At 38.9% G+C, this 25,203-nt stretch overlaps 2 protein-coding genes across 3 annotated transcripts in view; both read left to right on the forward strand.

Moving 5' to 3' along the window:
• The window catches only part of gramd2b (GRAM domain containing 2B), a 339,132-nt gene that overhangs the window by 114,436 nt on the left and 199,493 nt on the right, over window positions 1-25,203 (forward strand). The window lies entirely within an intron of this gene.
• Window positions 12,906-24,825, forward strand: LOC146980833 (uncharacterized). Its single transcript, XM_085788015.1, has 5 exons — window positions 12,906-12,921; window positions 17,213-17,866; window positions 17,968-18,006; window positions 19,849-21,066; window positions 22,760-24,825. Exons 1-5 carry the CDS (start codon window positions 12,906-12,908, stop codon window positions 24,823-24,825), a joined length of 3,993 nt encoding a protein of 1,330 aa, XP_085644141.1.

A 25,203-nucleotide genomic window follows, 5' to 3' on the forward strand; every position in this document is an offset into this window, starting at 1 on the left:
AGTGTAATTAATATATATGGAAATAATTGTATGCAAAATAAATGTATTTTGATTATGAAAAATCACATTTGTGTTTATATTTATTGTAACATTTCTGCTTTTAATAATGTTTCAGTCTCCTTATGGTTAGGTGGTTGTACATCAAGTGGGAGTGGTTAGCTGGGTGACTGACTCTGTTTTCCCTCTAAAACAATACAATGATAATAAGCGTAACAGTTAATGGTTCTATATAATTTTTTTTGAAGTGTTAGTTTTGTTTCAGTTTAAAATATAAATGAGTGTTTTGAAACGGCTGTGCTTTGAAAGTTTCTGCATCACTGCATAAGAGGTATGTTGTGAAATCTCGCAAGACTTTGTTGCCGACACAGAAGAAAGTCACCCGTTTCCCCGGATCTTTCGCTCTGATAACATGTCATTTGTGATCTCGTTCACTTTTTAAACCAGACTGAACTGACTCCTTCCACTGAAAAGCTGCAGTCAACCCGCCAGAAGTGAAACGTCATCGAGGGCGGGGCCACTTTGATTGACAGGTGACTGCCGCGACGGTTTGAAAGCTGGTAACCGTTCCCTTGGTGACGCTTTAGCTAAACACAACCTGCTGAACTGAACGTAACCTCAGCCGAGTTTGTGGTGCCTTTTTTGTGTGTGGAGGATTTCTCATGTCTGCTAACTATCAGAAAATGTGGCTCATCGTTGTTGTTTTCCTGTTTTGAGGTGAGTGCAATTCTATAGGCCTACATCTGCACAGTATCTGACCAGCTAACTTAGCTCTTTAAATAGGTAATGAACCAGTTACTGCATTAACCGCCCAAACAATTAGCCATGCTAACAAAGCTAAAGTTTTGTTTTCCACATTCATTTAACCAGCAAACACCACGGTCTCTGCCCCACTCCCTCTGTCTATTTTGTGTTTATTCTTTTTTTTTCGTATTAGTTGCTTATTAGCCTATAGTTACTTGGGTCAGTGACAAATAGCCTAAAGGTTGGCAAGTTGAGCAATTCAGAAACACCCTAAATACACCAGATTTGATGTAATTTGAAATGACATTGAACCATTAGTTTTTTAAACAAAGGTTAGACTGAATGCACCTTAACATGTCAAATGGACCACAATAGCACATTTAATGTATCCACCAACAGTGGATTTATAAAATCATACTTAAATCTTCTGTATTTTAAATTTTAATTCAGTATGGCAACACTGAGCATGACAGGAACACTATTTTTGTTCTAAATGATGTGTGAAAATTTGTCAAGAAACATAGTGTTGCATTGCAAAAGCGAAATATATTTATTCAATACTTGAGTCAGATTTCTTTTCCTGCATCAGATTTTTATTAAATAATGTTGGTTACATCACTTGACATTGGGTTGCCTGCATCATGTCAATTGACCCAGTTACCACTTCAGATGGCGACCATTACTGTTTAGGGACTGTCACGTCTTTTTATAGGCTAATGTATGGCCTACAGTAGAGTATTGATCTGGAATCACATCAAATCCACCACAGTGGTGACAGTGCTCAGTATTATGACTGATGTCTCGCTGCGTCCAGCAGGTGGAGCTCTAACATAATGAAAAGAGCTCTACATATCACTGCTTGCTGAAACCAAACAGGTATACAGTATGTGTTTTTTTTTTGTTTTTTTTAACACCAGAGGTTTGTTGCTACATGCAGATGCCAGTTCAATGTGTTCAAATCACAATCAGTTTGAGACATGATGTTTAATCTTTCTGTGCTTCATACATGTTCACTGGAACCGTGTTTAATGTTTTGGGTGTAACAGAGAGATGAAGCATATTTCTGAGGTTTAATTTACAGTGTTTTTTAAGTCGATGGGGAGTCTGTTTCATTCTTTGATGACTTTAAAAGAAAAGGCAGATTGAGCAAGAGCAGAATTTCTCTGTTGAGCCTTGTGATCCTCTCTCGACAAGAAGAGACCTTGTGTTCAGCTGATGAGTCGGCTGGTGAATTTCTCTGGTAAGTGCATTTTGTTTTACCCCTGAGTTTCACTGAAGAAAAGTCACAATGACCTTTGAAAGCTTGAAATAAATTGTACAGTGTTTTATGTGTGCGGTTGCTGTTTTGTTGTTTTCTATGCCTGGGTTTCACTAAAAGGAGATAAATTAGAGCCACTGTTGAACACAGTTAAGTTAAATTACCGATATACACCTTTCTAAACAGGCTAGTTTGCGGAGTAGTTCTGTTCCAGTTGGTTGCTGCTGCACTGCACCATAAATCATTACTGTAGAATTGCCTGGATTTGACTTGACACCCACATTGCTGTTTGCCAGTTCTATTGTTGGAGATTGCTGCTTGAATAATGACTTATTATTATAATCCTGGAAGTGTGAAAATGTCTCTGTATTCATCAGTATTTATATAATTCCTCTCACTGCCAGTGGGAGGAGACAAAACTCTGCACAGTATGTTAAACATGCTCTGCATATTTTCATCTATGGATTTATGAAGTAACTGAGAGCTCTAGTGATACTATGTGACACTATTTTATTTCCGTTATTGGCACTATATAGCTTTAGAAATAATAGAAATATAGCTTTACTGCTCTCTCTGAATTATAATGTATTGTGTAGCATTTGTATACTGATTTCTTATACTGTACTTGTAGCATTAAAGCAGATTATTTCTGCACGCTGTAAAATGCCTTTGATCAGCCAGGGATACTGGAATTAATTATAAATGTAGTTACGGTTGTTTGATGTAAAGGAGACATTTAGTTTGTTGGATTTTTGTAAGAATAGGTGTTTGTTTGGTTTGTGATGCATGCACTTCATTTATGCTCTGATGCAGGTGTCACACAGAGGAAGTCTCCGTTCTCTATTACCACCACCTCACTGCTGCACCAAATCACAGCAGCGAGGACAGAGAGCATGAGGCAACAACCTCCTCCTCTTCTGTTGTGAACAGTTCTACTTTCTTATCTTTTCTCTGGAGGTGCAGCAACAACTGCAGCCGGTGAGTGAACTTCAGCATTTATGCAGTGAATTTGCCTGATATTGATGTTTTGTAAAGGAAAATTGACCGGCAGATTCAACTTTGAACTCAAATGCACCGTAGTTATTGAGAATCTTTACAGACTTTGTCAGTTATATCATAAACCTTTTTCACAAAGCATAGAGTAAAATAAATCCGACTGCAAACTAGGGCCGCCACAAACGATTATTTTGATGGTCGACTAGTCACCGATTAATTTTTTCGATTAGTCGACTAATCGGATCATACGTAAATTGAATGTAAAACATACAGCTTATCGCACCAGCATGCAGCTGCTCTTATATACCATAATTAGCTTTCAGTTTGAAGTGTTTCAGGTATATGCTAACTAAAAATAAAGACAATTAAGATGATAGTTCATTAAACTTTTAATGAAATATGCAGCTTGTAGCAACAAACAGTTCTTTAGCTGTAGCATAAAGTGCAAAAAGCTGAGTAAAATAAGGATAAGGGCCTAAACAACACCAAAATAAATACTTAAGGTTTTTTAGGTTTTTCTTTCCTTCATTTGTCTCTGGCATTAAACATAGTTACATTTAAATAAAATGAGGTGGACACCTGAAACTAAGGAATTATTCACAATAATAAAGTTTTGGTAGGCCTATCATTCAAATATAACTTGTGCTCAGTGTAAATAATAGTCGTTCTGTTCGAAAATCGAATAGTTTATAAGACAATCGTCTGTCTAAATGTTCCCTTTTTACTGTCACAGAAGGAGAAACATGGAAAGACTCAACAGAAAGTTCTTTGTGAAGCTCTGTCAAGTGAAAACAAGTGAAACTGAGGTGCAGCTCAAACTCTGCAAGGTGCCGACTGTGATGGGAAGCTATTGACGTAGTTTTACGCCGGGAGAGAAGACTTCCTTGTTAAGATGAGCGCTCATTACATGACCAGGAGCTGTAACGTTCCAATATAAGTCCGCGATTTTATTTTTAAATGACGAACGGCTGTTTTTCAGGCCGTGATTTAAAACGATGGAGCGACGGTACCACTGCCACAGTAGTGGGCGGTGGCAGGGAGAGAGGGGGGGGGGGTTACACCGGTGCCGTTTGACGACGGACGAGAGGTAGAGAGAGAAAAGAGAGAGAACACCTGTACTAACTCACCTTGAGTGAGTGAGCGCACGTGTGTGTGATGGGCGGCGGCGGGTGATTGTGTGGAAGGTGCTGCAGCAGTTTTGCAGCAGAGAAAAACAAAGTTAAAAAAAACAAAAAACGACACATGGACTATTACATTAGTTGTCGACGATTTTAATAGTCGACGTAGTCGTGGCAGCCCTACTGCAAACACGTTTTGACGTTTTGCATATTTCTGCAATAGCGTGCACAGACATTTTGGGGGGCAGGTGCACAGTGAAAAATAAGGGCACTTTATGCAGCACGTGGAACGGCTGGCTGCCTTATTATAGCAGCGTGACATTTTAAATGAAAAAAAAAAAGAAAACATTATTGCACATAATTGCATATTTATTTCATTATGTTAATAAAATTACCGTATCGATTCAAAGAGACTATGCATTGGAAACAACAAAATAAAGATAGCAGTGCCACATTGTGTCTATAATGAATAACCACTAGAAATCAACACATTTTAACACAATAGAGCACCACCTACTGTCTATCTGTGCACGCCACTGTATTTCTGTTTCTGTGATTGCACATGAGACACTGAAACAGTTTTTTAGATGTCTTACACTTTATTTTGTTGTAAAAGAAGTTGTCAAAAAGTTGATGGTGAATGAGGATATGTGAGATGAGTCAGATTTTAATTTTTCACGACTCAGAGTGTGATCAGCTTGGTTGAACCTGTGTTTGATGACATTTATCATAGTGCTTGAGCTGAACTTTATAGTTAATATGAGGACAGGAGTTGAGGCTCAGAGGACGTGACCTGGGTGGTGTCAGTGTTGCATGCACATCCTGTGGTTAAAGACACATTTCTCAGAAACCAAAATGTAGCAAACTGTGCGTTCCTTTTTCCCCTTCACAGAGGCACTGACATCAAAACAGAACAAATCTCAACTTAAAAGAAATACACGCATTTTTACTGCCCACACATACAGAATTTAAACAGCTAAAGTTTTTTGTTAGTTGAAAATTGATTGGCATCATTCACAGCTTGTTGTTTCCACAGTAACTTCACGTCTGAACTGGAAAGCACCAGAGTTCACGCACAACATACTGGCAGACATTTAAAAGGTAATCTTTTTCAGAATAATTTGTCTTGTTGCTGTCAAACGAGTCAAATTTAAATCTAATGGACTTTAAATGCTCAGCAAACAGCAACTTTTCCCACATCAGTCTATACTTTAGTTGAAAACATGTCTTGACAATGTGGGCCCTATTTTCCTGGCGCAACTCAGGGGGGCGCAGCGAGGCGAGCCCTGGCGCAGTGGCATTTTCCTCCAGTGCAACAACGTGCGCAGCGGATTCGGTAAATTGGCAGACTGCTGTGCGCCGAGATGGGAGTGGTCGCGCAGCAGGGGGAGGTGTCGACAGATTCACCTTGGCGCAGTGACAATTTGTTGCCGATAGACCGCGCGGAGAGTGCGCCGAAAGCTCGCCAGCTCCAACCTGGTCTACTCTCAGCGCAAGGCGAAGCGCAGCCAGCGGACTGGTATTTTGACTGCCCAGCGCGCAGTGCAGACACGTCACCAAGACCCCACAGGCAGATTTCCACAGTTCCAGGCACATTTAAATGCAAATAATAATAATAATAATAAAAATAATAATAATTATAATCACAATAACCCCTATGTATTTTAAGTATCTGAATCAGCAGATACACGTTTATCTATATCGATTGTCCCGTCACACTGATGACAGATCAAAGGCTGTCGGCATGCGTAATGGAAACTCAGCCTGACTGAATTAACACAGATGAAACCAGGGAGGGACTGGGACAAAAAAGCAGCCGTGGATGTCCCAAGAGCAGGTGTTGACACTACACACTGTGCCGTTGCGATGATCCGCTATAGGCTATTTATTTATTTACTTATTGATTTATTAGAGGGCAGCGGCCGCATCGTCACGCGACCATAACAAATAAAACTGAAAACAAATAAACTATCATCTCTCACAGCAAACCACAATCAGCCTCGGCATCATAGTGAGCAGATATTCACATCTCCCATCTCAGGTAAATTCTAAAGAAAAAATAAAAAGAGAGACGCTCCGTGATGCCTCCTTTACGCACAGCTGTTTGTTTATGTTGTGATCTGTGCACACGGGTTTAAATATAGGTTACTAAATATGAGTGTCTTTATTAATGGAAAAGGTGTGTGTGTGTGTGTGTGTCTTTTTTTACTGGGCAACAGCTCTCAATATGTCAGAGCAAACCTGGATAACATCATAACCTCCTCCCTCCCAGACTACTTTTGCATCATCAGCCCGTGAGGTCTGTTCACGCGACCGGACACTGCCAGTTTGGACCGGACCAGAACATCAGTTTCCTCCCGTCTCACTCGCTGTGAGAGATGATAGTTTATTTGTTTTCAGTTTTATTTGTTATGGTCGCGTGACGATGCGGATGCGGCTCAATAAATCAATAAGTAAATAAATAAATATAGCAGATCATCGCAACGGCACAGTGTGTAGTGTCAACACAGCAGTAATCCATCCTCATCTTTCATCTGTGTTAATTCAGTCAGGCTGAGTTTCCATTACGCATGCCGACAGCCTTTGATCTGTCATCAGTGTGACGGGACAATCGATATAGATAAACGTGTATGTGCTGATTCCGATAGGTACAATAAATAGTGGTTATTGTGATTATTAATTCCATTTAAATGTGCCTGGAACTGTGGAAACCTGCCTGTGAGGTCTTGGTGACGTGTGCGCACCAAGTCAATTGCCTCCCTCTTCCACGGTGAAATCAAACGTGTGCCTCGCGCGCGCGGCGGATTTAAAGGCGAGGAGAGGAGCTCATTTGATTGGTGAAGATCTGACTCGGCTGTGTCAAACCCACTCCACGCCTTCTCTCCTCCCTCTATGTCATTTGCGCCGGTGGGAGGGAAGTAGGCGGGATGCGCTCCGCTGCGCTTTGAAGGAAAATTGCAAACTGCTCCTGGACACGCCTCGTTGGCGAAGCGAACGTGAAGCGCAGGCCTGATCCGCTGCGCCTGCGCTAGTTTACGAAAATAGCGACAGTGAAAGCAGCTGTTTTAATTCCCGCTGTGGAGCTGTTAATATGTCACTTTATTACGTTTTAATATTTTTTCAGAGGGAATCTAACCGTGTAGATCCCCACTTCGTGGTTAGTTTATCCAAATAACGCCTGTTTGCTCCGACGTTGTGAGAGCAGCCGGTCGGGAGCAGCAGCAGCAGCTCGTCACAGACGCAGCTGACTCCGGTAACGCCGGTCAGCTGACGTGAGGTCAGCCTGCGTCGCCGTCGGCATCCTGCGGGGAGAAAACGAGCAGAGTAACTTACCTGCAGGTTTTTAGAGGTTTTCCGCCGGCGGTTTAATTCTTTTTAGGAGATTAATGTTGGTCTCATTGATGAAACCTAACAATTGTGGAAGCCGCAGTTTGAATGAAAAGTGAAACTTAATGGACAGAAGAGCAGCGCTGCCTCGGGGCTCTGTACAGAAATCACCACTTTACGTCAATAAATTAATGTTTTACAATGAACCGAGCTGTCTACCTGTCATTTAATTGAAATAAAAAATACAGCAGAGGGAAATTCGGTGCAACTCTTGTTTTTTTCGTGTATGTCCGCGGTGCAGAGCTCCGCGACCTGCTTTGCAGGTGCACGTTGACCCAGCCCCCAGCCAACTTTGAGAATAGATTAACGGAGATAATTTTCTCATTGCGCGATAAGAGTCTCGCGTTAACGCAGCATGTTAACGCCGTTAGCGGCCCAGCACTAATTTAAAGACTTGTTGAATACAGGTACTGGGGGGTTCATGTTTCACTCTGCAGGTTACAGTCTGGGGAAGGCCCTGTAAACTTATATAACCCTATAGCACTCTTTTATCATCGGCTTGTTGAAATTGGATTCCTTTAACAAGACATATACAAAAATGAATGTATTCAGCCTCTTTCATCTCCTAAACCCCCTTGAGTTGTACATCATTTGGACACAGAAAATAAGGAAGGCAATCAGATGAACTAAAATGTAGAGAACTAAAAAATGAACGTGAATGTCTTCAGCTGGTGCAGGAAGTTGCTGGATGAAGATACAGCAGCAGCTCTACTTGACCACAACATCCTGCCTAACCGAAACAGTTTAATGCTGTATGTATGTACTGGTGTAATGCTTTTCTGTAGAGCATCCTGTGTAATATGCACAATATGCATGCAGAGCATCTTTCTACGGGGCCAAGCACCTGTGTTTTCTAACTGCTGTTTTGCTAAGCTGTTTGTTGTACCTTTTTGAACACAGAGGAGTAGATCTTTCACCAGTGGCATGCCTGTATTTTAGGATTTTATCATACTGTAGTTGTATGTCTCAAGTCCAGTTAATGGTTTTTATATTTGCTTTGCTTTTACATTTGTTTAGGTAGCCTATTTTGTAATAATACACTTATCTCATTTTAAGATTTGAATATAAATAATTTTGGTTTCTAGTGTTCTCTTTGAAAAAGATAAGAACCTCCTTTTGAAGTGATGAACATTTTCATTATTTGGATCAGTATTTGTTACAAAAAAAATCATCATGTCCTCCTGATGTTACATTGCTGATTTAATGTTTAATAATTCAATGTTAGTTGCAGGATACATTGTCAGAGTCAGACAAAGAAATTTTACTATGATGTTTTGATGCATTTTACCAATTAAACTCACTTTAAACTCACTTTTCACTCAAGACTTTTAGCTGTAATTGAGTATTTTTGAATAATCGTATTGAAAAAGATCCTGCAGTACTCATGTTCACCACAAGGTGTCTGTAAATGTATGACAGGAGCCTCCGTAGTGCTCCCCTTGGAATGTATGTCTGGTGTCATTCATTAAGACCATAGATCAACTTACCGTCGTTAAGTGTTTTCACCTGTAGAAAATAACATGCTCTTTGTCTAAAAGAGTCTTGTTTTGCATTTTGTTGCCCTAAAAAGCATTGATTTGATTTGATTTTTATTTAACATAAAACATACATAATATACCATCCTGTGTGTGTGTTTGTGTGTGTATTAAAAAAAAACACTGATTAATTATCTGTGCAAACAGCATCAAAATTGCACTTAAGAGTAGTATAGTATTAAAATGTGTATGCAAGTTAAAATATGACATAAATTATACAAATTGTATTCCAATTGGTTGCTGCTGCACTGCATCATAAATCATTAGTTTCAGTTTCAGTTCTGAAAATTCAGATCACTTTTACATTCTCTCTGCTCTCAGTTTGAATCTATGGGGAGATGGAGCAGGTTACATCGACAATAACTATTGTGGAGCACAATGAAAGTCAAAGAAAATGAAGTATCTGATGCTCCAGATGAAGAAGGAACTCAGAGTTCAATGGAAGGACTTAGTAGTGAAGAAGGCTGTTATTGTTGGAGATTGCTGATAGAAGAGAAGAGACTGAGCACCTCGTGCTGCTGGACAGGTTGCCAATTATAAAACATCAGAAATAGACTGTATGTCTGCTTTAATAATGAATTATTATCATCCTTGAATTGTAGAAATGTCTCTGTATTCAGCAGTATTTCTGTAATTCCTCTCACTGCCAGAGGGGGGAGACAAAACTCTGCACAGTATGTTAAACATACTCTGCATATTTTCTTCTATGGATTTATATAGTAACTGAGAGCTCTAGTGATACTGTGTGACACTATTTTATTTCTGTTATTGGCACTACTTGAAGGAAATATAGCTTTAGTGCTCTCTCTCTCTGAATTATAATGTATTGTGTAGCATTTGTGGTTTCTTATACTTGTAATACCATTAAACCAGATTATTTCTGCACTCTGTAAAATGCCTTTGATCAGCCAGGGATACTGGAATTAATTGTAAATGTAGTTATGGTTGGGTGTGATAAAAAAAAAGAGAGAAATTAAAGTAAATCTCTGTTCTCCATTTCTACCACCTCACTGCTGTATCCAGAGCGCATGTTAGCGTGCATGATGGAACCTCCTCCTCCTCCTCCTCCTTTTCTCTTTTGAACTGTCACCTCCAGTTTCAGTTTGAAGTCTCTGCAGGTGCAGCAACAACTGCAGCAGGTGAGTGAACTTCAACATTTATGAAGAGAATTGATCTGATACTGATGTTTTGTATAGGAAGGAAAAGTGACTTAAAAAGTAGTTGATACAACAAGGAAGAACTTCAATGTTATTTTTTTGACATTTTAATAGGTTTTAATAAGATCTTCTCAGCTGTTGCTGCTTCAGCGCCAACATGGGATGAGCTCTGACCACATGACAGTTGAGCACCCCTAACAAGGAAGAACTGAACTTACATAAATCAGGAATCTTTTCAGACATAAACTCTTTTTAAAAAGCACTGAATAAAATAGCTCAGACTGTAAAGAGACACTGAAGCTGCTTTTAGATTCTTACACTTTATTTAGTTTTAAAATAAGTTGTTTTGAAGTCTGAGGTGAATGAGGAAAATTCAAACCCAAACCCCACATTCTGGCGTTGTTGGCAGGATCCATGTCGCACCAGTGGTGGGTGGCAGCCTGCGTGGAGCACGAGCTTGTGAAAAGAGAGGGAGAGATGTGACAGTTGACTCTTACCCGGGCGGGAGACTGTGGTTCAAACCCTGCCCGGGCCCTCCTTCGTCCTGCCACGTGTGGAAAAAAATGAAATGAACTTGATACCCGCAAAATCACTAGAAATAGAAATTAGAATAAATAAACATCCAAATAAAACATTTCGTCGCGAGCCCTAACTATAACAATAATAGATGAAAAACAAAGAAACTATTCTCTTTTCTCAAACAAAATACTGTTAAAAAATAAACAGAACTTAACTCCATTGTGGAGACTATTTAAGTTTAGGAAACAAACTTGCTGTCTGTGCCTTATAGGCAAAGCAAAAAAAAAAACAGACACGGAGCGTTTGAATGGATGTGTCGCGGTTCTGCCATTTCATTGGCGACACAGGTTCGTGTCTTAGAACAGAGTGTCGATTTCGACATGTGTATCGTAACAGGCCTAGTCCTAAGTTTGGTTGAAAATATCATAGTGGTGGAGCTAGCTGGTGAGGCTGAGAGACAGAGGACGTGACTTGTGTGGTGTCACTGTTCTTCATATAGACTGTGTGTGGTTGAAGAAACGTGTCTCAGAAACATGTAACTGTCTCTGAGTTCCTGTTTGCTGTTCTCCTTTTTGGTGCCCACACATACACAATTAAATTACAGCTCTGATGATTGATCAGCCTGATTCACACAGCTTGTTGTTCTCACACTAGCTTCACTGTCTGAGTTGGAAAGCACCAGAGTTCACTAATTAAAATACTCCTAGAAATTCCTTTTAAATGCACCATAATCCAAAACAAAATAATATTTTTCCACATAGTTTTAAAAATAGTTTGCTATTTGTTGCTGTAAAATGAGTCAAATTTAAATACAATGAACTTGAATAGCTCTGGCTCAGTTTATGACTCTACACTGCAACTTACCCACAACATCAGTGTTCTCAATTAGGTTGACGACAAGAGTGTTGTGGAGTTGCTGGATTGTGTATTTGATGAGTTTGATGAGGGAAACCAAGAAATCCCATGAGCCTCCGTAGCGTAGCTCTGAGCAGCTCATGGCTCTGCTCCGCCGTTTTTTTTTTTTTTTTTTTTTTATTACAGTGACAATACAGAAAGACAATACAAGGTGTAAACAACAGTAAATAATAATAACAACAACTTTTTCTGGTTTTATGTATGTTTGTGTGTGTGTGTGTGTGCGCATACGCTTGGGAGTGTGACTAGTGGTCTTAAGTAATAACAGAAAGAAAATAAATAATAATAATCATAGAAATAAGTAGACAAAATTACAGAACACGCAAAACACTATTATGAGCAAAGACAAATCTTTGGTGAAAGATGATAAGGTTGGTAAGTGGAATAGGATAAAAAAAAATTTTTTTAAATTAGGAGAGGAAAAGAAAAAAAAAGAAGTAACAATATGGAGAGAGGGAGGAGGAGGGGGTTCTTTGAATTTATTGTATACCTCGGGCCCTCGCCGACCCGCATGGGACCGGCCCACCGCCCACCGCCCCCCAACACCCCTTTCCTTTTCTTTTCTTTTTTCCCCTTTTAATTCATTAATTATTTTAAGAGACGTGTACTATATGGTGCATTAAAACCAGGGAAGGGGGATTACATTTTGTGTTCAGACAACACTTGAGCCGCTTTCCCACTAAAATTAGCGGATCAACGTTTTTTTTAACACGGGTCGACCCACTTACAATCTGCATACGGCTCCTTTCCCACTGGCCAAAAACCCATGTCTCACCCCGCATCTGCATTATGTCATCATCATCACGTTGATGACATCTTCAGTGTGACAGAAAATGGTGAAATAAACAAGCAGCAAAAACAAACAAATATAGGCGATCATTTAAAACTATATTATAAAAGAAAGTAGCGGTGGATGATGATGCTGGGGAATACAACTGAAGATGTGTCCCTGCTTCTTATTGGCGGGGGTCACCTGGGGTCAAGCCCGTGCAGAAGACCTTTCAAGTATTTTGGATATTTACCATCATGTCCTATGTTCCAATCATTGACTCGTGTGTGTGTGTGTGTGTGTGTGTGTGTGTGTGTGTGTGTGAGAGTGTGTGCTGTTTGTTTGTGTCTCTGTTGTACTTTTGACTTTAATCTCTTTTGATTTGTTTGCAAAATGACATTGTAAAAGGTTATAGATTATTTATTAACTTGTTTCATGTTTGTTCTTTCTTTGTTTTTTTAGTCTTAAACCTGCAGCTGGTCTCCACATGAACCATTGCTGATTGACAAGATGAGTAATGAACCTGGTGAGTCACTCAGTCTATATTGAGGAACACATTCATGAATGTGATGGTTCATCAGAGACCATAGGACAGCGGTTCACAGTACTGAGACCTGTGCAGTACATGTATTGATTTTTTTTTTTTTTTTTGCTTGTTGTTGCTCAAACTATCGTACATTAATTTGAGTATTTGATATATGTTGTACAGTGCAGTACATTTATATCTTAAGCTTTTATAGCTTTTATACAAGTCAGATTTAAATGTATGAACTTGTATCTGGATTAGTTCACACTCTGTCCCCATAATGGATTCCCATTAATTGGACCCTGTATAAACCTAATATACCTGCCATCTGCTTATCGATTGACTTACACTATTTCCAAGATAACGTAGTGGTGACGCTGATAATCCATGTCTGAATGTACACAAAATGTCCTGGGTTTGTTAATGTGTTAGTGGACCACTTATAGAAAACAGAGGTTCTCAGATATTACACTGTACAATTTCTGCACAGTTTCTGACTGTGATCAGTGTCATGTAGCCATATTTTAATTTGTTCTCGTGGTTCTGTCTTTGCATTTCTGTTCTCTTGTTGTCAGTGTTGCTTTCTCTAAAGATAAACAGAACATTACAGCTAATGAGACTGATGAGAGATTGTTGTTCAGTTTTATTAATTTTACAGCAACACGTCCTGTTGTCTCTTAAACACATCAAATGGAAAATATTGTTCATAGTGAAACTTCTGAGGGATGTTCGACAGCGACACATTCATCCAGACACAGACACTGTAGCTGTCACACTTGACTGAGGTCAGAAGTTCAGACCCAGAGGACGTGACCTGTGACTGGTTGTGGTTGAAGAAACATGTTTCAAAAACACGTAACTAACTGACTCTGACTTCCTGTTTCCCACAGAGATCAAAGAAGAACCAATGCTATGTTAAAATACAAATTTTCTCAGCCTGCGTATGCACAATTAAATTAGCTAATGTGAAAGTTATCCTCTCTTAAAATTATATAATGCATTACAGTATCACATGTCCACATGAACTTTCAAAGTTTTAATTCTCATGACTGGAATGCACTACAAAAACACCTCAAACTGGACAAATTTATTTCCATCCCGGCCTTCAAAGAGGCCATCAAACTAGAGTATGAGAAATACTTTCAGATGAATTAGATTTTTGTCACTAATTTACAAGTCTGACTTAAATATAGCGAGCTTGAAAGGCTCTACTTCAACTTGTAAGTCAACTTATGAATCTTATACAGTACAGTGCGGCCTTCTCACAGCACAACTGTGTCGTTGTCACAAAATGCATTACTTTTTTATTTACTTTTTTATTTTATTTTTTATTTTTTTTATTATTACATAGTGCGATACAGAACATGAAACAGGGAACAATACAAGTTTAAAACAGGGGTGAAAAACAAACATACAGGAAAAACAAATATTCATTACAACACGAAACAAGAGGGGATGTTAAATTCTAATATGTCAAAATACACAATGATAACTACTGTATAACCTATCAAACAAAACAACAAAAACAAATAAATAAATAAATAACTAAGACAATGTTTTCGTGTGTGTGTGTGTGTGTGTGTGTGTGTGTGTTTGTGCATGTCTGTGATATGCATGAGCTAAGGCTGATAGGCAGATGGAAGGAAAAGGAGGACACTAAATGCATAACTGACTGAGTCTGTGTTTCCCACATAGAGGCAGCAAGGCTGAAAGCAGAACCAATGTTATTAAAAAATGCACACATTCTCTCATCTTACACACACACAGTTAAAGCTTCAGTTGGTAACAATTATTCAGCCATATTTTCTGGAACTGTCACTATATTCTGATAGTTGGACATTACCGTAATATAAATCGCGCTGGAATAAGTCGCAGTCTATTTTTGAGGATCACAAACTGGGACAACAAGGTTTTCTGTTCCTATTTTTTAATAAAAAATGTTATTCTACAACAAGTCTACAACATGGAGTTTCTGTGCTGCATTGTAGCTCTTGCTATTAAATTGAAAAAAGAGATCGCGGGGTAATTTGAATACTGTACATTTAGCGCAATATAGTGTGAACATGAACTGATGAAGCCTCTTGGCTTTGGCTTTCTTTGAGATAACTATGACCTGGACAAATGAGAATATTATTTATCCTTCTCCAATTCAGTGTTTTTCCCAAGTGAACTTGATACTGTGACAGTAATGGGCTCTTTGCACAACTCCAATACTTCCTGAACTTAGTGCTGCTCCTTCATTTCCTGTCTTACATTATTGGACAACCTACTATGACTACTCAGACACACCTGGATTAATCAGGTTGTCCAATAATGTCAGACAGGAAATGAAGGAGCAGCACTAAGTTCAGGAAGTATTGGAGTTGTGCAAAGAGCCCATTACTGCTGTTTGTTTCATCAAAGTCAGCAGCACATTAACTGAAATCTCTTCCCTGTTCTTCTTCTTCCCATGGGGCAATGTGTATATTTGTGAAAGTTGTTTGTCTGAGGTTAAATCTATATTTATGTTTTTAGACAAATCCCAGAACCGCAGCAGGAGCCCAGCCATCCGCTCGAACTGTGAGTTTAACCTGCATGAGACATCAGTTCATCTGAGGAATTAAATAATCTTTACTCCTTATTATTCAAACAATCATTAAGTAATATCAGTATTGCTTAGTGTAGGAACCTACATGTATTCTAGTTTTTCATGATGCTATAGTATTAGATCACATGTAAAATAAGTACTTACTTTAAATGTTTCAAGTTTCATATCCTTCCTTATAGTTACACAATCTCAAATTGAAAGGAAACTACCTGTTATTACAGAACTCCACCTCAGAGAGTGTCACTCAGAAAAGAGCAGTCTGATGTAGCACATTTATTTTGAAATCAGTCCTTACGTTACTTGCAGGTGGGAGCTTCCCGTGGGATTTTAAAATCTCAATAGCTACGTCAGAAAAAAATTACCACAAAAAACAGAAAAAAAATAGTCAGAAGAACAGAAAAAAATATTTAAAAAACAAACCAAAACAAATTACTCAGAAAAAAATGATTTTTAATAATTATTATTATTCAAGTGAATGCAATACGCTTCCGTAGATAACAGACTGAATATTGACATCTCTTTAAATTATGGGATGCATCTGAGGCACTGTGGCAGTGGCAGCTCTTAAGTTGTGGCACCCAACAGTAAGTCTGTTTTTACATGAGATCTGAATCCACAGTGATTCATTAGTGAAGGACTAGACTGAAGAAACAGAATGATTGTGTATAACCTGTAAGTCACAGTTAAGATTCATTATAAAAATAGTGATACCTTCACATATTATATTTACTCCACTTACAGTATTTATCCTTTCCTAATTCAGTGTTTTTCCCAAGTCAACTTAATACTGTGACAGTAATTACTGCTGTTCGTTTCATCAAAGTCAGCAGCACATTAACTGAAATCTCTTCCCTGTTCTTCTTCTTCCCATGGAGCATATTTGTGAAAATAGTTGTATCATTTGAAAGGTTTTAAATATATGTCTGAGGTTAAATCTATATTTATGTTTTTAGACAATGGTGAATTAATCTCCCGGAGACGGAGGAGCAGCATGAGCCCTCCACCCATCCGCCCAAACTGTGAGTTAACCTGCATGAGATATCAGTCCATCTGAGGAACTACATAATCTTTACTCCTTTTTATTCAAACAATCATTAAGTAATATCAGTAGTGTAGGAACCTACACACATTCTGGTTTTTCATGATGCCACTGTATTAGATTACATGTAAAATAAATACTTACTTTTCAAGTTTCATATCCTTATAGTTACAGAAGAATCTCAAACTCCTGAGTGCGGCAGCAGCTTTCATGACCTGCCACCTGACAGTGAGTCAAACTGAACTGACAGTGTTTGGTGTTTGTCCAAAGATGCTGAAAATACCATTCATGTTGTGTGTCCATTAAGATATGGCATGATAATATATGATTAACCTGATCTTACCTTTCCTATATTGATTATTGTATTTTGTCATTAGTAATTTAAACAATGTGTGCATCGGAGGTAAGGGGGGAGAGAAAAAATGCGCAAAGTTTTAGAGAGTGATTAAATGTATGACTGACAACATCAAAGTACAAACATTTACTGGTAAGGTATAAAATAATATTGAACATGAGGCACAATCTTGCTTCTGTCACAAATGAATGTTTAACACTGTGGAAAAAAAGACAACACACAGAGGTGATTTAACATTACAATGGCATATAGCTGATCTACTGTACACACACTGCACTATTAAAAAGGCCTTTGCTGCTGCCATTGACAGAATTAATTTTCTTTTCAGTGTCTGAGCTGAGGGTTGTTCTGCTGGGGAACAGCTGGTCTGAGAGGAGTTCAGTGGTGAACTTCATACTGGGAGAGACCAAGTTCAACACTGAAGAAGAACCAGACCGTTGTCAGAGAGAAAGTGGACAGTGGAAGGAGAAACAAATAGTCCTCATTAATACTCCAGATCTGCTGCATCCAAACATCTCTGAAGACAAATTGACAGAGTTTATAAAGGACTGTGTGAGTCTCTCTGATCCTGGACCTCATGTGTTCCTGCTGGTTCTACAGCCTCAAGACTTCACTGAGGAACACAACCTGAGGCTCTGCAGAGTCCTGGGACTCTTCAGTGATCAATCATTTGATCATTCACTGATACTGATATCAACACCCAGAGAGGAGAGTTCAGGTGAAAACTACATGAACCATCCACCATTAAAAGACATGATCAGAACCTGTAGAGACAGATACTTGAAGCAGGAGAACCTTGAACTTCCAGAGCTGTTAACAAGAATGGGTCAAATTGTGAAGAAAAAAAATGGGCATGTGAACTGTGATGTTTTTGAGGAAGCATCATCAGGTTTAACATGTGATCAGAAGAACTTGAAACAAGAGGGAGGAACCAGTTTGAACTTGGCTCCTACAAAAAATGTTGGTAAGTGCAGGACAATCTCTCAGTAAATTACAACTTTAATTATTAATCACTCAAAAAACAGAATCACATTGTTGTACTTGATGTCACTGTGTCTTTGACAGGGGTGAAAACTCACAGTAAATGTACGAGGACCCAAACATGTAAGTATATATAAATCAAATGTTTATTTAATGTCATTATTATCCAAGAAAATACAATAGCAGTAATTAACGCAAGATTTAGATTTACAGTAGAATAAGTTAACTGCAGACCAGCAATCTACTCATCATTCTAGTAAATTCCTAAGTCTGAAACACGTCGCCATCCAGCTTTTTTATATTTAGAAAAGTAAACTGTCATTTGGTATAGTTATAGGGTAACTGACTGAAAAAGATCCATAATGAACAAACAGAGAAAATGTATAGGTGATCATTCAATAGACTTTAACACAGAAAATTTGTGAAAACTGTTTGATACACAATAGTGATGCAATCATTCATTGATGTCTACATCTTTATTAAAGCAGAAGTAAGTGATATATTTGTGTTAATATAAGTCTTAAATAGTTGTATCTTCCGACAGCAATCACTTACATAGAGTGTTTGGACCGAAACACGGGTCTCTCAGTCCCTCTGCTCTGCTCTGAGCCGAGGAGAAAACATTTATCGTATCCTATAGTTTTTATCCAATGAGGAGAGAGAACGGCATGCAGGGCTGTGTGTGCAGCCAAGGGACGCCGTGAATGTGGCGACGCAGGGACGAGGACTGTTATGGTGCGTTCAAGGAAACTCGTAACTCGTGTTTTTCCGTCCTGTGAAGTTGTACCAGTTCGATCTGGTACGAGTTCACCGGTCAGAAGTTACGAGTGGCCGTTATAGTGACTTTCACAGGTAAAACAGGTCGGAAAAACACGAGTGGGTTGCCTGGAACGCTACAAAGTCGTAAGTTGTGACTTGAAACTGTAATTTACGATTTCAAAAGCCGGCCTGGAACGCAGCATTAGCGAAAACGACCGGAGCGCTTACTTCTGCTTTAAATAAATTATTGATTACAGTCAATATAGTGAATTTAGTACAAAATCATACAGACTTGCACTTACATATCTCTATGACTTCTCAAAGAGCTTTAATGACAATGTGTTCATTGTATTCTTCATCTATTAAAGAGGATTAGGGCCACAAAAAAAGATGGAAAAAAAGTGACTGAGTTCTGACTTTTTTCTCAGAATTCTGACCTTAACTCAGAATTCCTACAAAGAGCTGAAGTGGAAGCAGGAAGTAACGTCACCATGGGACCTCAATTCAGAATAAATTTCCATGTAAGTGAACGGGATCCAAGATTTTATTTCGTGATCCACTTGAATTGTGCCATGAGAAAAATATCTGACCTCTACCTGTTTAAAACATTGCGTTTCATGCCAAGAAATCAGCAGTTAGTTGTAAAACTATTATACCATAAAATTCCAAAAAATCCGTAACCAGAAAGACTACAGGTTGCGTAGGTGACGTCACACACCACATGCCGCTGTTTCTCGTGTCAGTTGATGATATTTTTTGTGACACCCGATCTGTAGTCCGTAGAGCGTCGTCACAGAAAATACATTCTTCCTTTGCTGTTTTACGACAAACTGCTGATTTTTTGTCATGAAACACAATGTTTTAAACAGGCTAAGGTCATATACGTATTTTTCTCATGACACAATTCAATCAGACCACAAAATAAAATTTGACTCTCATTCACTTACATGGAGATTTTTTCTGAATTGATGGCCACTTCCACTTCCGCTTAGGCTCTGTATACCAGTGCTGGTAAAGTTGCTGGTGCCATTGCCGAGGAACAGGGAGAGTGGTCTTGAGCTTGGTCTCTGGAGCTATGGAGAATTTTCACAAAAAACTCAGAATTCTGAGAAAAAAAGTCAGAACTCGTTGTTGTTGTTTTTACAGTGGCCCTACTCCTCTTCCGTATTCTTCAATGTTTAATGTTTTATTTTTGTGATTTTATAGCAGATGAACTGAGGATTGTGATGATTGGTAAAAGTGATGACAAAAAGAAAACACTCTTCAGATCTATCACTGGCACCAAATTCTTCACATTTTCAAAAGTGAACCCACAAAAGCAATGTGAGGCTGCCAAAGGAGAGTGGAGTGGAAAACCATTAACAGTGGTGAAAACTCCAGACATGTTCAGTCTGTCTGTGGAAGCAGTGGCGGAAGAGGTGAAGAGGTGTGTGTCTCTTTGTTCCCCTGGACCAAATGCTCTGCTGCTGTTGGTGAAGCCTTCTGAGTTCACTAAAGAGAGCAAGAGAACACTAAACTTCATCCTGAGTTTGTTTGGTCAAGATGCTTTGAAACACTCAATGGTCGTAATAACACATGAGGATACTCAAACAAGTTTCTCTGTTAACCTGCTGCTTCAAGACTGTGGACAGAGACAACACAACATGTTTGAAAATGATCACAAATTGCTAATGAAGAAGATTGAAAACATTGTTCATGAAAACAAAGGAACCTTCCTCACCTTCACTGAAGAGACCTGGAGACCAAAGTCTGAACCCATGAAAGCAGCTCTAAACCTGGTTCTGTGTGGGAGGAGAGGAGCAGGGAAGACTTCAGCAGCTGAGGCCATTTTAGGTCAGACAGAGCTTCATTCAGTCTCCAACTCATCAGAGTGTGTTAAACATCAGGGAGAGGTGTGTGGACGTCAGGTTTCCCTGGTGGAGCTTCCTGCCTTGTATGGAAAACCTCAGGAGGAAGTGATGGAGGAATCACTCAGGTGTATCTCCCTCTGTGATCCTGAGGGTGTCCATGGCTTCATCCTGGTCCTACCTGTGGGTCCCCTCACTGATGAAGACAAAGGAGAGTTAGAAACCATCCAGAACACATTCAGCTGTAGAGTCAATGACTTCACCATGATCCTGTTCACTGCTAAGTCAGATCCTAAAGCTCCAGCTGTTGTTAACTTTGTCAGAGATAACAGAGACATCCAGGAGCTCTGTCAGAGCTGTGGAGGAAGATCTGTTGTTGTCAACATCAAGGAGAAACAGCAGATTCCTGAGCTGATGGACACTGTCGACAAGATACAAGTTGACAAAGACAAACCATCCTGCTACACAAGTCAAACCTTTGCACATGCCCAAATAGAGAAGATCATACACCAAGAGAAACGCATCACCGAGCTACAGGCTGAACTTGATGTCTGGACAACAAAAGGTGTTGACAGTTGTAAGTAATGTATTTTTATGTACGGGTATATCAAATGTGGATAATTGTGTGCTTGTGTGTGTGCATTTAATCACTGAGGGGCGAAATGCAGTGAGGCAGGAACTAAGAACAGCCAACAGACATTCATGGAAAATTATTTCCAAACTAAATATATTAATCGTGATCGTAGCAGACAAGCTGAGACACTGGGTGGAATATTGGGGACAGAGTGGTTCTCTTCATTCTTTCAAATTTAATGAAATTTAATGAAATTTAATGAAAAATATCTGATACAGGATATAAATCCTTTACATCAGACTCAAATAAATAACATACAAAAATTAAACACAATTATACCAACTCATACAAATAAGAGTAGCTGTTGTGTCTTCCATTGATGGTCACATGTCACCTTTTCTCCTGCTCTGGTATCTCACAAGGGCCCAATGTTATTTCCTTTTAGCTACCCTATGGTTATTTTAACAGACTTTTTTTTCATTGTTATACCTACAGTATTAATATGTACACAAGTTCACTACTGTATATGAATGGCAAAAAGTAGAGATCAAAAAGTTTTTTGCACAAACAAATCTGAACAAATCTTGCCATCTGCTTTTTTCCTGTTGGAACACATAAAACCTGTTGCAAGGAATCATGCTGTTCCCCTCAAACACAAGTTTCAAGCATCACACAACTAAATGTTTCTTACATGTTTCCATCCATTTACATTTTGTAAATTGCAACTGTCTCTTGACCTGTCTCAACCAGAAATCTATTATTTTGTGTCAGACTGAACAGAAAGCCACCATACGCTTTATTTTCATGGAATTTTTAAAGACCTCATCAAGTAAAAAATCTATTTTCCAGCTTTAAACCTGTGTCCACATGTTATTTTCTTCATTTATCTCTCCAACCAAACTTATATCAAAAAATGATTGAGTATTTTTACATCTAAATTGATGTATTTTCTCTTCCTGTAAAACAAATTCAGACATCCTAATTTTGCATCTAATTGAAATCCACTTCTCAAATGTTTATGTTCCTCCTCAAACTATAAATTCTTCCAGTCACCATGGCAACCTCAGTGCTGGACCTGAGAGCTATAGATTGAGACACTGGAGGCCAACGCTGTATTTTCTCTCCGTTCAATGTTCACTGTGTGGACGAACTCCACCATGAAGCTAGCATAACTGCTACCTTCAACTGTTGGCTCAAACATACGTATATGCTGTTACTCCAGAAACATCTCCATCATCCACATGATCATCATCATATCATCATGCTGGAATCTATTGTGCATTGTGTCTATTCACACACGGATGATAGAGCAGGGGGCAAGTTTGGGTTGAGTATTGCCCATGGGCACTTTGATATGTGAACTCGAGCAGCTGGGCATCGAACCATTGACCTCCTGGTCAGTCTGACAATATCTTCATATAGCACTTTTCAGGGACCTTTTCCGGACCTCACTTGATGTTTTTGACTTGATCCAAGATTACTTGGATGTGGGATTTTCTTTTACTGCCATTTAATTTTTTTCTTTAATTATCACTTGAATATTAGAATTAATTAGAATATTAATTAGAATATAAGTTAAAGCGACTGTGGTGTTTGTCCCAGGAGTAAACTGACTCAGGAGCTGCACTAGTTTCAGATCTACACTGTGTTTAAAATGTCACAACTTTGAGTAACTCCAGATCTTTTCATTTCACAGGTGATGATGACATGCAGAGCTCAGACTGTCTCAGGATTGTGCTGATAGGGAAGACGGGCTGTGGAAAGAGCTCTTCAGGAAACACCATTCTGGGAGGAAAAGAGTTTAAAGCTGATTCAAGTCAAACATCTGTCACCAGGTTTTGTCAGAAAGCTCAGGGTGAAGTGGACGGTCGTCCTGTTGTTGTTGTCGACACTCCTGGTCTGTTTGACACAACCTTGTCCCGTGAACAGGTTAATGATGAGATGGTGAAATGTATCAGTCTTCTGGCTCCAGGTCCACATGTCTTCCTGATGGTGTTACAGATCGGCAGATTCACAGACGAGGAGAAGGAGACACTGAAACTCATCAAGAAAGTCTTTGGAAAGAATTCAGAGAAGTTCACCATCATTCTTTTGACAAGAGGAGATACACTGATATATGATGGGCTGACCATTGAAGAGTACATCAAAGACAAATGTGATGAGTCCTTTAAGAAGTTGATCTCTGAGTGTGGAGGAAGATACCATGTGTTTAACAACTATGATAAACAAAATAATACACAAGTCAAAGAGTTGATAAAGAAGATCGACACCATGGTGAAGAGAAATGGAGGCAGCTACTACACTAATGAGATGCTGCAAGAGGCTGAAGCAGCAATACAGAAAGAAATGGACAAGATCCTGAGGGAGAAGGAAGAGATGAAGAGAGAGAAGGAGGAACTAGAAAGAAAACATGAGGAAGAAAAGGAGGACATGAAAAGAAGAATGGAAGAACAGAGAGCAGAAATTGAACGAGAGAGAAAACAGAGAGATAAACAACTCAAGGAAATGGAGGAAAAGATAAAGAAGGAACGTGAAGAGAAGCAGAGAGTACAGGAAGAGAGAGAAGGAGAAGACAAGAAGAAGAGACGACTGGAAGAAATTCAACAACAAGAGTGGGAACAAAAAATAAAAGACCTGAAGGATGGAATAAGATCAGAATCAGAATCCAAGGAAACCATTGACAGAGAGCTGAAGGAGAGTAAAGAGAAGATGAAAAAACAACAGGAAGTCTGGGAGAAGGAACGGAAGCAGTTGTGTGAAAAACGAAAACAAGAAGATGAAAAGAGACGACAGGAGGAAGAAAGACTTAAAAAAGAATATGAACAAGAAAGAGAAAAATCAGAAAACCAAAGAAAAGAAGAGGACAGAATGAGAAGAGAACAGGAAGAGAAGGAGCGTAAAGAATTAGAGGAAAAGTACAATTCAGAAATGGAGAAGATGAAGAAGAAGTACGAGGAGGAGGCCAGAAAACAAGCTGAAGAATTCAATGAGTTCAGAGAGAAAAAGGAGGAGGACTTTGCAGCTCTGATAGATAAACACATGAATGATGTGATGGATCTGAAGAAACAATTCAAGAAGGAAATAGAGGAAAAACAGAGAGAATACAAAAACCTACAGGATAACTCAAAAATTGATATGGGTAAACTTCAGGACAAACACAAAGTAGAGGTGACTGACTTGATTCTGCTACTTCTGACCACAAAGAAAGAAAACAGGAAAAACATAAAGATGATGCAGGACACACACAAAAAAGAGCTGGGTGATCTTAAAAAGAAGCTTTCACTTGAGAGTAAAACAAAAGAGAATGAAGAACGGGATGAATTGAAGAAAAAACAGAATGAAGAAATGAAAACATTGGGACTTGTGGTCCAGAGTAAAGAAGATCTGAAGAAAAGAAAGGCCGATCTATCTACTACACATCAGCAAGAAATTAAAGAGTGGCAACAGAAGTTTGCAGCTCAAGAGCAACAAAAGCAGAAGGAAGAACTGGATAAACTACAGAAGCAACATGAGGAGAAACTGAATGAATTCAAACGTGAACTTGTGAAAGAAAATAAAAGAATTGAGAAAGAAAAAATGGACGAGCTGCAGAAGATACATGAAGAAGAGATGAATAAAATGAAAGACCAAATTAAAACCCAGGGAGAAGATAGTGACAAGACAGAACTGGAGGAACTGCAGAAAAAACATGAAAAAGAAATTAATGAATTGAAAGAGAAACTTCTGAGCCCAGAAGAACAATGGTCCTGTTGGATTTCATGAGCAAAAGGTCCACAGCGCCGGGATTAAACCGAAATAGCACCAAGTTACATCACAATAAAGCAGAAATACTGGGATTCATCATTTAGCCTCAACCTTGGTTGGAGCAGAGACGCTTGTAGAATGGCAACTTTACTTTGCCAGGATAAGTTGTTTTGATTTAGGGATTTTTCAATAATCTATCTATTTTGGGTTTGGTTTACTTTTATTTTAATTTGGTTTGATTTTAACTGTATTTTTTATTGTAAGTTAGTTTCTCTACTGTTTCATTCATATTTTGTGTGGACATGTTAGCTAATTTATGTTGGGAGACTGGTACAGGACCAGGGTGGGCCTGTGGAATTTACCATGAGGCAGCAGCAGGCCTGAGATCCTTGTTCA

Source organism: Trachurus japonicus, chromosome 9, assembly GCF_045865225.1.
Source record: "Trachurus japonicus isolate A0001 chromosome 9, Traja_1.0".
NCBI lineage: Eukaryota > Metazoa > Chordata > Actinopteri > Carangiformes > Carangidae > Trachurus > Trachurus japonicus.

What these genes read in the sequence shown, in the direction of transcription:
- LOC146980833 (XM_085788015.1), top strand. An exon ending in ATGTACGAGGACCCAAACAT is followed by an intron (nt 18,007 to 19,848) that starts GTAAGTATATAT and finishes GTGATTTTATAG; the next exon opens with CAGATGAACTGAGGATTGTG. An exon ending in AACAAAAGGTGTTGACAGTT is followed by an intron (nt 21,067 to 22,759) that starts GTAAGTAATGTA and finishes TTCATTTCACAG; the next exon opens with GTGATGATGACATGCAGAGC.